The 16,699-nt window shown below is 48.2% G+C and overlaps 1 protein-coding gene across 1 annotated transcript in view; it reads left to right on the forward strand.

Annotated features, from left to right (window-relative positions):
• Positions 1 to 15,457, forward strand: part of SLC2A6 (solute carrier family 2 member 6) — a 31,871-nt gene extending 16,414 nt beyond the window's left edge. Inside the window, exons 4-10 of the mRNA XM_063935847.1 lie at positions 233 to 332; positions 923 to 1,134; positions 1,762 to 1,914; positions 4,410 to 4,518; positions 4,602 to 4,772; positions 7,152 to 7,297; positions 13,971 to 15,457. Coding sequence (XP_063791917.1) covers positions 233 to 332; positions 923 to 1,134; positions 1,762 to 1,914; positions 4,410 to 4,518; positions 4,602 to 4,772; positions 7,152 to 7,297; positions 13,971 to 14,126 — 1,047 coding nt within the window. The 3' untranslated portion in view covers positions 14,127 to 15,457. The remainder of the gene's footprint in view (positions 1 to 232; positions 333 to 922; positions 1,135 to 1,761; positions 1,915 to 4,409; positions 4,519 to 4,601; positions 4,773 to 7,151; positions 7,298 to 13,970) is intronic.
• The last annotated feature ends 1,242 nt before the right edge of the window (positions 15,458 to 16,699 follow it).

Below are 16,699 nucleotides of genomic sequence, written 5' to 3' on the forward strand. Positions count from 1 at the left end.
CGTTACAATGTAGAGTGAAAGGATTTGTACCAAAACCCCACAGAGACGAATGAGGTTATTCCACCCCCCAGTAAGAACATAAAATACAATAAATGTGTATCATTAAAAACCCGAATTACAGTTCACACAAACAATAAATAAATTGTCTCACACAAAACATTGTGTATTGTCAGTTCTATCATGTGTGTTAGACTCTGGCATGTGTAAAGTGTCTCGTTATATTGTGTTCTAGGTGTATATTTCAGAGATTTCCCACTCAGGAGTAAGAGGTGCGCTGGGCGCTTGCCCCCAGTTATTGGCTGTCTGCGGCGCGCTGGTCCTGTACGCACTCGGTGAGTATAATCCTGATCAAACGTTCTCTGCGTTCCTAGCTGAACTTAAAGGGGACCTCCACCTTTATTTGTGTTACCCTAACATACAATGACAGATGTGTAAATTCAGTCGTATACAATTCGCCACAACACGCCATGAGACACCTTTTTTTTTTACCCAAAATTGCATCTTTGCCGCACTATGATGCGGCTAGGACGCACCAGGAGACTGTGCTGATTAATTAGATATGTGACACTTGTATATCTGTGTGTGACTGAGTGTGTATATGAAGCACAACAGAACTTGGCGTGGAAATAAGTCGCGGCCGCTGCACCGTAGCACTGCGTACACAGATTCAGAGACTCGGTTGCATCACATTGGGACTAGGATGCATTTTGGGGTAGAAAGACGCAAAAGGGACGCCTGGCGCTAGCAGAGTCGCACAGTGTCTGGCGCATTGAATAATCCATGCTCTGCTCTCTGTTCCTAATGGAGCATTGCTGCTATTAGCGTCTACAAAGCCATGGACTAGATCCCCATGTGACACACACGTCATTGGTTCCAATGGCCTTTCACGTGTAGATAAATATCTTCATTGTTGTCTCCGCAGGCCTCGTGCTGCCATGGCGCTGGCTGGCGATAGCTGGGGAGGTGCCCGTCGTTGTAATGCTTCTTCTCCTGTGCTTCATGCCCGACTCCCCGCGCTTCCTAATATCAAAAGGCAAAGACGAAAAGGCCCTGGAGGCCCTGCTCTGGCTCCGAGGGGCCAACACTGCCTACAAAGGAGAGTTCCAAAGGATTAAGGATAGCATCCTGAAGACGGTATTACCACGCGTTTCGCCATGTCATGTACCTGCAATATGGTCATTTCCAGTGCTCAGGCTCCCAGAGAGGGTCTGTCCCTGAAAGATCACATAGTTATTAGGATCATTGTGCCCTGTAGGACCTATAACATCTGTTCCTCAACCACCGCTCTACCAGAAACCTCTGCGACTGCCGCGCTACATTCTGTGTAATAGTGAGCGGTTTCTCACTGATGAACGGTTGGGAGTATTTTCTGCATAGAACTGAGACAGGGACTCAGTATATAGATGGGGGCCTCTCCGGGTATTGGTTGGTGGTTATAGGACTCTTCAAGACTGGACAATTGTCAATGCCCAGCCATTAGGGAATTGTTGGTAATGTCAGCCGTCCAATCAGATTCCTCAGTCTAGTGACGTTAGGATATGCCGCTCTAAATGTCAGAGGTGCCTGGTAAAAGGTGGGAGCGAAATACCATAAAATAAAGTTGTGAGTTTTTGCTTTCCATATATGGTTTTTGTTCAATAACTTTTTGGGCACTGACAGGACTCGGCCCGGGCGGGTAACGCGTGGTGTCACCTGGCCTAAGGTGCTCATTGCACGGTGAGGAGGAGCTGATATTACTGACACCATCTCTCTCTATTCCAGAACAGTTCTCTGACCTGCAGCGAGCTCTCGGATCCGCATTACTACAAACCCATCCTCATCGCCACACTGATGAGGTTCCTGCAGCAGCTGTCCGGCATCAACCCCATACTCACCTACCTGGAGCCCATCTTTAACAGGACCAATGCCATTCTGGTGAGCACTGGTGCTGGATTTCCTGTACATGAACGTTACTGTGCGTCACTACGCTGTGCATCACTACACCGTGCGGCTGTTACTGTGCGTCACTGCGCTGTGCGGCTGTTACTGTGTGTCACTGCGCTGTGAGGCTGTTACTGTGCGTCACTACACCGTGCGGCTGTTACTGTGCATCACTACACCGTGCGGCTGTTACTGTGCGTCACTGCGCTGTGAGGCTGTTACTGTGCGTCACTGCACTGTGAGGCTGTTACTGTGCGTCACTACGCTGTGCGTCTGTTACTGTGCGTCACTGCACTGTGCGGCTGTTACTGTGCGCCATTGCACTGTGCGGATGTTACTGTGCGTCACTGCACTGTGCGGATGTTACTGTGCGCCATTGCACTGTGCGGCTGTTACTGTGCGCCATTGCACTGTGTGGCTGTTACTGTGCGTCACTACACTGTGCGGCTGTTACTGTGTGTCACTGCACTGTGCAGCGGCTGTTACTGTGCGTCACTGCGCTGTGCGGCTGTTACTGTGCGTCACTGCAATGTGCGGCTGTTACTGTGCGTCATTGCACTGTGCGGCTGTTACTGTGCGTCACTACACTGTGCGGCTGTTACTGTGCGTCACTGCACTGTGCTGCTGTTACTGTGCGCCATTGCACTGTGCGGATGTTACTGTGCGTCACTGCACTGTGCGGCTGTTACTGTGCGCCATTGCACTGTGTGGCTGTTACTGTGCGTCACTACACTGTGCGGCTGTTACTGTGCGTCACTGCACTGTGCGGCTGTTACTGTGCGGCACTACACTGTGAGGCTGTTACTGTGCGGCTGTTACTGTGCGTCACTGCACTGTGCGGCTGTTACTGTGCGTCACTACACTGTGAGGCTGTTACTGTGCGTCACTGCACTGTGCGGCTGTTACTGTGCGTCACTACACTGTGCGTCACTACACTGTGCGGCTGTTACTGTGCGTCACTGCACTGTGCGGCTGTTACTGTGCGTCACTACACTGTGCGGCTGTTACTGTGCGTCACTACACTGTGCGGCTGTTACTGTGCGTCACTGCACTGTGCGGCTGTTACTGTGCGTCACTACACTGTGAGGCTGTTACTGTGCGTCACTGCACTGTGCGGCTGTTACTGTGCGTCACTACACTGTGCGTCACTACACTGTGCGGCTGTTACTGTGCGTCACTGCACTGTGCGGCTGTTACTGTGCGTCACTACACTGTGCGGCTGTTACTGTGCGTCACTACACTGTGCGGCTGTTACTGTGCGTCACTGCACTGTGCGGCTGTTACTGTGCGTCACTACACTGTGCGGCTGTTACTGTGCGTCACTACACTGTGAGGCTGTTACTGTGCGTCACTACACTGTGCGGCGGCTGTAGCGCTGGGTGTAAGAGGTATTCTGTTCCCATGCATCACATGTGCAGGACAGAGTCTCCCTATGTAGTGTGTGGTGTCTGGGTTAGGCCGGTGTAGTGGCAGTACAGTCAGTGAGGGTGTATTTCTGTATATACGTCTGTACCGGCAGCAGCGGCCTCCCCCCTGGCGGGGGATCCTAGTTGATGATTATAGTCACCATGGAACTTGGTTGCCCTGGGGCTAATGTCACAAAAACTGGGGGGAAGGAAAGCACGAGGTTACCCGGAAAATGCCGACACAAGAACTATACGGAGTTTGGTGGCAGAACAGCAGCCTAGGGCCCCGTGCCATAACAGGCCAGCCACAGCCCACTCAGCACGGGGCCCCCTAGTGGGACTGAGGCAGAAAAAAAAAGTGCCCCCTCCAGTCTTAGAAAAAGCCAAGGCACACATTAACGGGTGTGGGTATTGCATAATAAAGCATTTTCACATGGTGGACTACAGGTCTCAGCAAGCACTGGCCACTTTAAGTGGTTGGGCATGCCACTGTTCATAGCATGGCAAGTGTCAATATCCACCGCTAGGACTTGTAGTGCACTATGGGAAAGTGCTGAAAAACATGCAACACCTGAGGTACCATGCAGCTGTAATACACCACCGGCACCTAGGTTCCCCGAGGCTGCTAATATTCTTATATTTCCAATGTATAAAGTTATGCTGCCAGTTCTACCCATGCTTTTCACCCAACACGTCATGTTTTCTGGATTTCTCTCTGAGCCATCAAAATAAATGAACTCACATGCTCATGACTAAAAGAATCCAGAAAACATGACCTGCTTGGGGTACCCTCAGGACTGGCGAGGACTGTAGATTGGGTAATATATTGCAGCCAGGCAGCCCTGGGAATTATAATGTAATTAGTGATAACGAAGGCACAATGCCAAGGTATATCTAGAGAGAGCTGCAGCGCCACGGTGTAGGGGGCAGATATCCCGCTATGGAACCAGTGGGATGATTGTGTGAGTCTGTATCTGTCCCGCAGCGCTGGGAGAACCTGTTCCCTTTGTGTCGGGAGGGGGGGGGGGGGGTTCTACAGGTGGACGATCTCTGAATTGTCACATGTCCTCTCCCGCACATCAGAAAGGGGGATACGACGCTGCGCTCGTCGGGCTGGTCAGGCTGATCTCGGTGCTGGTGGCCGCCACGGTGATGGATAAAGCTGGGAGGAAGATCCTGCTCTTCACGTCCAGTAAGTGTCTGACCTCGGCAAGCGTACGTACAGACCAGCGCGCAGATCCTCGCTGACCGCCGCTGTCCCCTCTCCGTCCGCAGGTTCTCTCATGCTGGTCTCCTCGCTCTCCATGGGCTTGTACATTCATTTTACCATAGACCAAAAGCAGAATTCCACCAACCTGACGACGACGGACCCCTCCGAGCATGTGACGGACCCTACAAACTATCTCGGGGTGATCCCCATCATATGCATCATGCTGTATGTGTTAGGTAGGTGGGAACGGCCCCTTTCTCCTGGCTTCTGATGTGTGATCACGCTTCCCTGCGTTACCCCAACCGCCCGCAGTCTCCAGCCACAGGATTGGTTCTCTGCTGCCGGCTGGAAAGCGTTAGTGTCTGCACAACCACAGTGCATAGTACCAGCATGTGTGCTATAGGGGACTATACATTACTGTGTGTGCTATAGGGGACTATACATTACTGTGTGTGCTATAGGGGACTATACATTACTGTGTGCTATAGGGGACTATACATTACTGTGTGTGTTATAGGGGACTATACATTACTGTGTGTGTTATAGGGGACTATACATTACTGTGTGTGTTATAGGGGACTATACATTACTGGGTGTGCTATAGGGGACTATACATTACTGGGTGTGCTATAGGGGACTATACATTACTGTGTGTGTGCTGTAGGGGACTATACATTACTGTGTGTGCTATAGGGGACTATACATTACTGTGTGTGCTACAGGGGACTATACATTACTGTGTGTGCTACAGGGGACTATACATTACTGTGTGTGCTACAGGGGACTATACATTACTGTGTGTGCTATAGGGGACTATACATTACTGTGTGTGCTATAGGGGACTATACATTACTGTGTGTGCTACAGGGGACTATACATTACTGTGTGTGCTATAGGGGACTATACATTACTGTGTGTACTATAGGGGACTATACATTACTGTGTGTGCTATAGGGGACTATACATTACTGTGTGTGCTATAGGGGACTATACATTACTGTGTGTGCTATAGGGGACTATACATTACTGTGTGTACTATAGGGGACTATACATTACTGTGTGTGCTATAGGGGACTATACATTACTGTGTGTGCTATAGGGGACTATACATTACTGTGTGTGCTATAGGGGACTATACATTACTGTGTGTACTATAGGGGACTATACATTACTGTGTGTGCTATAGGGGACTATACATTACTGTGTGTGTGCTGTAGGGGACTATACATTACTGTGTGTGCTATAGGGGACTATACATTACTGTGTGTGTGCTATAGGGGACTATACATTACTGTGTGTGCTATAGGGGAATACACATTACTGTGTGTGCTATAGGGGACTATACATTACCGTGTGTGCTGTAGGGGACTATACATTACTGGGTGTGCTATAGGGGACTATACATTACTGGGTGTGCTAAAGGGGACTATACATTACTGGGTGTGCTACAGGGGACTATACATTACTGTGTGTGCTATAGAGGACTATACATTACTGTGTGTGCTATAGGGGACTATACATTACTGTGTGTGGTATAGGGGACTATACATTACTATGTGTGCTATAGGGGACTATACATTACTATGTATGCAATATCTTACATTAATATGAATTCTGTACATAACTATATATACAATATACATTACATTAATCTATACATTACTACGTATACTACCTAGTATATACTATACATTACATTAATCTATACATTACTACATAGTATATACTATACATTACATTAATATGAATTCTAAACATTGCTATGTATGAGATATGGATAGATAGATTAGATAGATAGATTATATCCCCCCACACGTTCCACAACTCCATACACATTGGGGGTCATTCCGAGTTGTTCGTTAACTGCATTCGTTTGCAGCGCCGCGTTTAGGTGAAAAAGCGGCACTTCTGCGCATGCGTATGGGGCGCAGTGCGCACGTGCGACGTACTTTCACAAAATCTGATGCGGTTTCACACAAGGTCTAGCAACGCTTTTCAGTCGCACTGCTGGCTGCTGAGTGATTGACAGGAAGTGGGTGTTTCTGGGTGGTAACTGACCATTTTCGGGGAGTGTGTGTAAAAACACAGGCATGCCGGATAAAAACGCAGGAGTGGCTGGGGAAACGTAGGCGTGGCTGGCCGAACGCAGGGCGTGTTTGTGACGTCAAAACAGGAACGAAACAGTCTGAAGGGATCGCAAGTGCTGAGTAGGTCTGGACCTACTCTGAAACTGCACTATTTTTTTTTGTAGCCGCACTGCCTTCCTTTCGTTAGCAATTCTGCTAAGCTAAAATACACTCCCAGAGGGTGGCGGCATAGCATTTGCACGGCTGCTAAACGCAGCTAGCGAGCGATCAACTCAGAATGACCCCCATTCTCTATACTCTATAACAGGCCTGGCCAACCTGTGGCTCTCCAGCTGTTGTGAAACTACACGTTCCAGCATGCCCTGCCACAGTTTTATCATTCCCTAATAACAAAACTATGACACGGCATGCTGGGATTTGTAGTTTCACAACAGTTTGGAGAGCAACAGGTTGGCCAGGCCTGCGCTATAAGGCTGTGAGTAGAGACCCCCTGACATTTGTTTTCCACTTGCACCGTCTCCTGTTCAGGCTACGCTTTTGGCTGGGGGCCAATCACCTGGCTCCTGATGTCGGAGATCCTGCCGCTGAAAGCCCGAGGAGTGGCTTCTGGCCTGTGTGTGGTGGTCAGCTGGATCACTGGATTCATTCTCACGGAGGCTTTTCTCCCTGCGGTGGTGAGTACGTGGGAAGGGACATGGGGTGCTGGGACAAGGGGTCTCCTCCACCCAGGAACCTCTACAAAGGAATGAAATGCAACCTCATCTTATAGTACTATTATGCTGGGCATGCACAACCACAGACCCCCACCCACAGCGTCTCAGCAACGTCCCTTCTTCTGCTCATGAGCAACTGAGGAGGAGATGGGGTTCCGGGTATAAATGCACGTCACTGATAAGAGTGGTCGCAGCTGGGGTCCCGGGTATATATACACGTCACTGGTAAGAGTGGTGGGAGCTGGGGTTCCAGGTATAAATACATGTCACTGATAAGAGTGGTCGCAGCTGGGGTCCCGGGTATATATACACGTCACTGGTAAGAGTGGTGGGAGCTGGGGTTCCAGGTATAAATACACGTCACTGATAAGAGTGGTCGCAGCTGGGGTCCCGGGTATATATACACGTCACTGATAAGAGTGGTGGGAGCTGGGGTTCCGGGTATAAATACACGTCACTGATAAGAGTGGAGGGAGCTGGGGTTCCAAATATAAATATACGTCACTGATAAGAGTGGTGGGAGCTGGGGTTCCAGATATAAATACACGTAACTGGTAAGAGTGGTGGGAGCTGGGGTTCCAGATATAAATACACGTCACTGATAAGAGTGGAGGGAGCTGGGGTCCCGGGTATATATACACATCACTGGTAAGAGTGGTGGGAGCTGGGGTCCCAGGTATAAATACACATCTCTGGTAAGAGTGGTGGGAGCTGGGGTTCCAGGTATAAATACACGTCACTGGTAAGAGTGGTGGGAGCTGGGGTTCCAAATATAAATATACGTCACTGATAAGAGTGGTGGGAGCTGGGGTTCCAGATATAAATACACGTAACTGGTAAGAGTGGTGGGAGCTGGGGTTCCAGATATAAATACACGTCACTGATAAGAGTGGCGAGAGCTGGGGTTCCAGGTATATATACACGTCATTGATAAGAGTGGTCGCAGCTGGGGTCCCAGGTATAAATACACATCTCTGATAAGAGTGGTGGGAGCTGGGGTTCCGGGTATAAATACACGTCACTGATAATAGTGGTGGGAGCTGGGGTTCCAGATATACATACATGTCTCTGATAAGAGTGGTGGGAGCTGGAGTTCCGGATATACATACATGTCTCTGATAAGAGTGGTGGGAGCTGGGGTTCCGGATATACATACACGTTACTGATAAGAGTGGTGGGAGCTGGGGTTCCGGGTATAAATACACGTCACTGATAATAGTGGTGGGAGCTGGGGTTCCGGGTATAAATACATGTCACTGATAATAGTGGTGGGAGCTGGGGTTCCAGATATACATACATGTCTCTGATAAGAGTGGTGGGAGCTGGAGTTCCGGGTATAAATACACGTCACTGATAATAGTGGTGGGAGCTGGGGTTCCGGGTATAAATACATGTCTCTGATAAGAGTGGTGGGAGCTGGAGTTCCGGATATACATACATGTCTCTGATAAGAGTGGTGGGAGCTGGGGTTCCGGATATACATACACGTTACTGATAAGAGTGGTGGGAGCTGGGGTTCCGGGTATAAATACACGTCACTGATAAGAGTGGTGGGAGCTGGGGTTCTGGGTATAAATACACGTCACTGATAAGAGTGGTGGGAGCTGGGGTTCTGGGTATAAATACACGTCACTGATAAGAGTGGTGGGAGCTGGGGTTCCGGATATACATACATGTTACTGATAAGAGTGGTCGCAGCTGGGGTCCCGGGTATAAATACACGTCATTGATAAGAGTGGTCACAGCTGGGGTCCCGGGTATAAATACACGTTACTGATAAGAGTGGTGGGAGCTGGGGTTCCAGGTATAAATACACGTCACTGATAAGAGTGGCGGGACCTGGGGTTCCGGATATACATACATGTTACTGGTAAGAGTGGTGGGAGCTGGGGTTCCAGGTATAAATACATGTCACTGATAGAAGTGGTGGGAGCTGGGGTTCCGGGTGTATATATATATATATATATATATATATATATATATACACGCGTCACTGATAATAGTGGTAGGAGCTGGGGTTCCAGATATAAATACACGTCACTGATAAGAGTGGTGGGGTCTCGGGTATAAATACACGTCACTGGTAAGAGTGGTGGGAGCTGGGGTTCCAGATATAAATACACGTCACTGAGAAGAGTGGTGGCAGCTGGGGTTCCGGGTATATATACATGTTACTGGTAAGAGTGGTGGGAGCTGGGGTTTCAGATATAAATACACATCACTGATAAGAGTGGTGGCAGCTGGGGTTCCAGGTATATATACACATGTCACTGATAATAGTGGTAGGAGCTGGGGTTCCAGATATAAATACACGTAACTGGTAAGAGTGGTGGGAGCTGGGGTTCCGGGTATAAATACACGTCACTGATAATAGTGGTGGGAGCTGGGGTTCCAGATATACATACATGTCTCTGATAAGAGTGGTGGGAGCTGGAGTTCCGGATATACATACATGTCTCTGATAAGAGTGGTGGGAGCTGGGGTTCCGGATATACATACATGTCTCTGATAAGAGTGGTGGGAGCTGGGGTTCCGGATATACATACACGTTACTGATAAGAGTGGTGGGAGCTGGAGTTCTGGGTATAAATACACGTCATTGATAAGAGTGGTGGGAGCTGGGGTTCCGGGTATAAATACACGTCACTGATAATAGTGGTGGGAGCTGGGGTTCCGGGTATAAATACACGTCACTGATAATAGTGGTGGGAGCTGGGGTTCCAGATATACATACATGTCTCTGATAAGAGTGGTGGGAGCTGGAGTTCCGGGTATAAATACACGTCACTGATAATAGTGGTGGGAGCTGGGGTTCCGGGTATAAATACATGTCTCTGATAAGAGTGGTGGGAGCTGGAGTTCCGGATATACATACATGTCTCTGATAAGAGTGGTGGGAGCTGGGGTTCCGGATATACATACACGTTACTGATAAGAGTGGTGGGAGCTGGGGTTCTGGGTATAAATACACGTCATTGATAAGAGTGGTGGGAGCTGGGGTTCCGGGTATAAATACACGTCACTGATAATAGTGGTGGGAGCTGGGGTTCCGGGTATAAATACACGTCACTGATAATAGTGGTGGGAGCTGGGGTTCCAGATATACATACATGTCTCTGATAAGAGTGGTGGGAGCTGGAGTTCCGGATATACATACATGTCTCTGATAAGAGTGGTGGGAGCTGGGGTTCCGGATATACATACACGTTACTGATAAGAGTGGTGGGAGCTGGGGTTCCGGGTATAAATACACGTCACTGATAAGAGTGGTGGGAGCTGGGGTTCTGGGTATAAATACACGTCACTGATAAGAGTGGTGGGAGCTGGGGTTCTGGGTATAAATACACGTCACTGATAAGAGTGGTGGGAGCTGGGGTTCTGGGTATAAATACACGTCACTGATAAGAGTGGTGGGAGCTGGGGTTCTGGGTATAAATACACGTCACTGATAAGAGTGGTGGGAGCTGGGGTTCCGGATATACATACATGTTACTGATAAGAGTGGTCGCAGCTGGGGTCCCGGGTATAAATACACGTTACTGATAAGAGTGGTGGGAGCTGGGGTTCCAGGTATAAATACACGTCACTGATAAGAGTGGCGGGACCTGGGGTTCCGGATATACATACATGTTACTGGTAAGAGTGGTGGGAGCTGGGGTTCCAGGTATATATACACGTCACTGATAAGAGTGGTGGGAGCTGGGGTTCCAGGTATAAATACATGTCACTGATAGAAGTGGTGGGAGCTGGGGTTCCGGGTGTATATATATATATATATATATATATATATATATATATATACATACACGCGTCACTGATAATAGTGGTAGGAGCTGGGGTTCCAGATATAAATACACGTCACTGATAAGAGTGGTGGGGTCTCGGGTATAAATACATGTCACTGGTAAGAGTGGTGGGAGCTGGGGTTCCAGATATAAATACACGTCACTGAGAAGAGTGGTGGCAGCTGGGGTTCTGGGTATATATACATTTTACTGATAACAGTGGTGGGAGCTGGGGTTCCAAATATATATACACGTCACTCATAAGAGTGGTGGCAGCTGGGGTTCCGGGTATATATACATGTTACTGGTAAGAGTGGTGGGAGCTGGGGTTCCAGATATAAATACACATCACTGATAAGAGTGGTGGCAGCTGGGGTTCCAGGTATATATACACATGTCACTGATAAGAGTGGTGGGAGCTGGGGTTCCGGATATACATACATGTTACTGGGAAGAGCAGTGACAGCTGGGGTTCCGGATATACATACATGTTACTGATAAGAGTGGTGGGAGCTGGGGTTCCAGGTATAAATACACGTCACTGATAAGAGTGGCGGGAGCTGGGGTTCCGGGTATAAATACACGTCACTGATAAGAGTGGTGGGATTTGGGATTCCAGGTATAAATACACGTCACTGATAAGAATGGTGGGAGCTGGGGTTCCGGATATATATACATGTTACTGGTAAGAGCGGTGACAGCTGGGGTTCTGGATATACATACATGTTACTGATAAGAGTGTGGGAGCTGGGGTTCCGGATATACATACATGTCACTGATAAGAGTGGCGGGAGCTGGGGTTCCAGGTATATATACACACGTCATTGGTAAGACTGGTGGCAGCTGGGGTTCCACATATAAATATACGTCACTGATAAGAGTGGTGGGAGCTGGGGTTCCAGGTATAAATACACGTCATTGATAACAGTGGTGGGAGCTGGGGTTCCAGGTATAAATACACGTCTCTGATAAGAGTGGTGGGAGCTGGGGTTCCAGGTATATATACACGTCACTGATAAGAGTGGTGGGAGCTGGGGCTCTGGCTATAAATATACGTCACTGATATGAGTGGTGGGAGCTGGGGTTCCGGGTATAAATATACGTCCCTGGTAAGAGTGGTGGGAGCTGGGGTTCCAGGTATAAATACACGTCACTGATATGAGTGGTGGCAGCTGGGGTTCCGGGTATAAATATACGTCCATGGTAAGAGTGGTGGGAGCTGGGGTTCCAGGTATAAATACACGTCACTGATAAGAGTGGTGGCAGCTGGGGTCCCGGGTATTTATACACGTCACTAATAAGAGTGGTGGCAGCTGGGGTCCCGGGTATTTATACACGTCACTGAGAAGAGTGGTGGAAGCTGGGGTTCCAGGTATAAATACACATCTCTGATAAGAGTGGTGGGAGCTGGGGTTCCAGGTATAAATACACATCTCTGATAAGAGTGGTGGGAGCTGGGGTTCCAGGTATAAATACACGTCACTGATAAGAGTGGTCGAAGCTGGGGTTCCGGATATACATACACGTCACTGAGAAGAGTGGTGGAAGCTGGGGTTCCGGATATATATACACATCACTGATAACAGTGGCGGGAGCTGGGGTTCCGGATATACATACACGTCACTGATAAGAGTGGTGGAAGCTGGGGTTCCGGATATATATACACATCACTGATAACAGTGGCGGGAGCTGGGGTTCCGGATATACATACACGTCACTGATAACAGTGGTGGGAGCTGGGGTTCCGGATATACATACATGTTACTGATAAGAGTGGTGGGAGCTGGGGTTCGGATATACATAAATGTTACTGATAAGAGTGGCGGGAGCTGGGGTTCCGGGTATAAATACACGTCACTGATAAGAGTGGTGGGATTTGGGATTCCAGGTATAAATACACGTCACTGATAAGAGTGGTGGGAGCTGGGGTTCCGGATATATATACATGTTACTGGTAAGAGCGGTGACAGCTGGGGTTCTGGATATACATACATGTTACTGATAAGAGTGTGGGAGCTGGGGTTCCGGATATACATACATGTCACTGATAAGAGTGGTGGGAGCTGGGGTTCCAGGTATATATACACGTCACTGGTAAGAGTGGTGGCAGCTGGGGTTCCGGATATACATACACATTACTGATAAGAGTGGTGGGAGCTGGGGTTCCAGGTATAAATACACGTCTCTGATAAGAGTGGTGGGAGCTGGGGTTCCAGGTATAAATATACGTCACTGGTAAGAGTGGTGGGAGCTGGGGTTCCAGGTATAAATACACATCACTGGTAAGAGTGGTGGCAGCTGGGGTTCCGGATATACATACACATCACTGATAACAGTGGCGGGAGCTGGGGTTCCGGATATACATACACGTCACTGATAAGAGTGGTGGAAGCAGGGGTTCGGATATACATAAATGTTACTGATACGAGTGGTGGGAGCTGGGGTTCCGGATATACATACACGTCACTGATAAGAGTGGTGGGAGCAGGGGTTCGGATATACATAAATGTTACTGATAAGAGTGGTGGGAGCTGGGGTTCCGGATATACATACAGGTTACTTGTAAGAGTGGTGGGAGCAGGGGTTCTGGGTATAAATACACGTCACTGATAAGAATGGTGGAAGCTGGGGTTCCGGATATACACACACGTCACTGATAAGAATGGTGGAAGCTGGGGTTCCGGATATACACACACGTCACTGATAAGAATGATGGCAGCTGTGCAGTTCTGCTAGGTGGGGAAAGGAGAAATAATGTGAGAAACCCTGTTCTGGCTGCTGTGATTGGTTGATCAGTGTTAGTCGCTGTTGGCGGTAGATATATTGATCACATTCATCTATATTTGCAGAATGCGTTTAAGCTGGAGACTCCGTTCTTCTTCTTCACCATTATCTGTCTGTGCGGAATCCTCTTCACCCACTTCTGTGTCCCAGAGACAAAGGGACGAACTCTGGAGCAAATAGAATCCTACTTCCGGACAGGTCGGCGGTCCTTCATTAAATAGCTAGGAGATCACCCGCTAGTGCTAAGGGGCAACCACGGCGGGAGACCCAGACTACACCGGCATTATGTGACACCAGAGCCGGGGGTATCACAGAGGTGGACATTTAGACTGCTCCGACGCTTCCCACTGCATCACCCTAAACTTTATGTGATCCTCTATAAACTTGGAGACTTCCAGGACATAACGTTTGTTCAGTCCCCACTGGCTTCACACTACATCTCTGCGGCCAAATCCCCCTATGTGATAATCCCGCTGCAGAGAATAATAAATAATCCAAGTGACAAATGTAACGGACCATAGAACCAGCCTCAATCATATATCCAGTTACATCAGTACTCCCATACTGTTTAACCCTTCAGTCACTGCCAGAAGCCGCCATACACCGTGTAACGAAACCAGGACTAAACCAGAGGTAGGTAACCTGGGGCTCTGGAAGTGTGGAACTACAAGTCTCAGCACATCCTGCCGGTGTCTGAGAGGCCAGAGAACGACCTTACGTAAGCCTGATCTGATGACTGGCGTCATTACTCACACAGGAAATGCAGCAACCTAATAGCAGAACTGCGTCACGCTGCTAGCAATCATTTCCTCAATATTCCTCTGCAGGGTGATGACTCCAGCACCTTACACCCACTGTCCTGGTGTGCCACAAATCCACGGACGGAGCACATATGTCACCCAATACAACTAATCACAGCTCTCGTAACATGGTACTTTAGAGTTACGGATACACAATTTTGATTGCTTCTATAGGTCCTTAGTTCCAAACTCCAATCCTCAGCTGCCCCCCAACAGGACATGTTTGCAGGATTTCTTTAACGTATGGGTGAATTAATATTCTGTATTTTATTTGGTTACTAAGTATCTCACTGTTTGCACAAACAGAAATCCTGAAGCTATGGCCTGTTGGGGGTACAGGAGAATATCCTACCAATAAATAATAATAGGTAGAAATACTATGGGGTAAAGTGACTACGTGGCAGATTGCTTCGTGGCGGGTATGACAATGAAATTTAACACAGCGATGATATTTAAGGGAAATCACAGTGGGATTTTCTTTTAATATCATTGCTGTTTTAAATGTTGGGGTTGCTACTTAATAAATGTACCCCCGTCTCACATTACTGTAGTACGTGACTGGCTACACGCTGTATATACCACAATCTTTTCCAGTATCAGCCACGTCAGAATATGTACCGTAACTTACACTGCCCTATTAATAATAATCCCGTTCCATCGTTCAGCGAGCCGCATTCAGTTACTGACAATGTAGATTACATTCACACACTAAGCCTGTCAATAATTAAAAGTGATTTCCAGCTTTAAATGAATCAGTGACCTCCTGCGGCTTTTACTAAATACGTTGTTTTATACATCTGCAGTTATGTGACCACTAACGTTATGTAACTATTGCTCTGGCCAGTTTGCAGCCGACTAAGATAAGGAAGAGGCTCTAGTCGCCCTGCAGAGAGCGCATGTGATGGACGACTCTCTCTTCACTTGCGGGATGAGATAGGAAACATACATACAGATATAATTCAGAGGTTCCCAAACGCGGTCCTCAAGGCACCCCAACGGTCCAGGTTTTAAATGTATCCATGCTTGGCCACAGGTGACTTAATTAGCACCTAAGTCAATTTGATTTAACCTTCTGTGCGGAGTCATGGATATACCTAAAACCTGGACTGTTGGGGTGCCTCGAGGACCGCGATTGGGAAACTCTGCGATATAGGACACGAGGACATGCACTGAGACTGGAGGGGGGGAGGTTCAGGGGAAATTTGCGGAAAAATTATTTCACAGAAAGGGTAGTGGACAAGTGGAATAGCCTCCCATCAGAGGTGGTAGAGGCTAAGACAGTAGAGCAATTTAAACATGCATGGGATAGACCTAAGGATATCCTTACACAGAAATAAGGATCAAATAAGGTTAGAGATAAAAAATAATGTAAAAAAAAAAATAAGGGGCAGACTAGATGGGCCAAGTGGTTCTTGTCTGCCGACAAATTCTATGTTTCTATATCATACAGTCGAGCCAAACATCTCCTCTTGGCGTGCCAGGTCGTGTGAAAATCTTCTAGCATCAGACAACTTCTTTTTGGCAAAAAGTTGCAACACGATGCGACAAGGACGCACGAGGAGACCATGCTGATTGAAATAGGACACGCGTATGTCTGTGTGTGCGACGGAGTCTCTGAGTCTGTACATGAAGTGCTATAACGCAGCAGCCGCAGCTTTTCCCCAATACAAATTCTGTTCTGTATACAGCCTCAGTCACACACAGTATACAGGAGTCATATCACATTAATCAGCGCAGTCTCCTGGTACGTCCTAGTCACATTGTGTCACACCTAGTCTCCTGGTGCGTCCTAGCCACACTGTCACACCTAGTCTCCTGGTGCGTCCTAGTCACACTGTGTCACACCTAGTCTCCTGGTGCGTCCTAGTCACACCTAGTCTCCTGGCGCGTCCTAGTCACACTGTGTCACACCTAGTCTCCTGGTGCATCCTAGTCACATTGTGTCACACCTAGTCTCCTGGTGCATCCTAGTCACATTGTGTCACACCTAGTCT

The sequence above is a fragment of the Pseudophryne corroboree genome, chromosome 8, assembly GCF_028390025.1.
Source record: "Pseudophryne corroboree isolate aPseCor3 chromosome 8, aPseCor3.hap2, whole genome shotgun sequence".
NCBI classification, from domain to species: Eukaryota; Metazoa; Chordata; class Amphibia; order Anura; family Myobatrachidae; genus Pseudophryne; species Pseudophryne corroboree.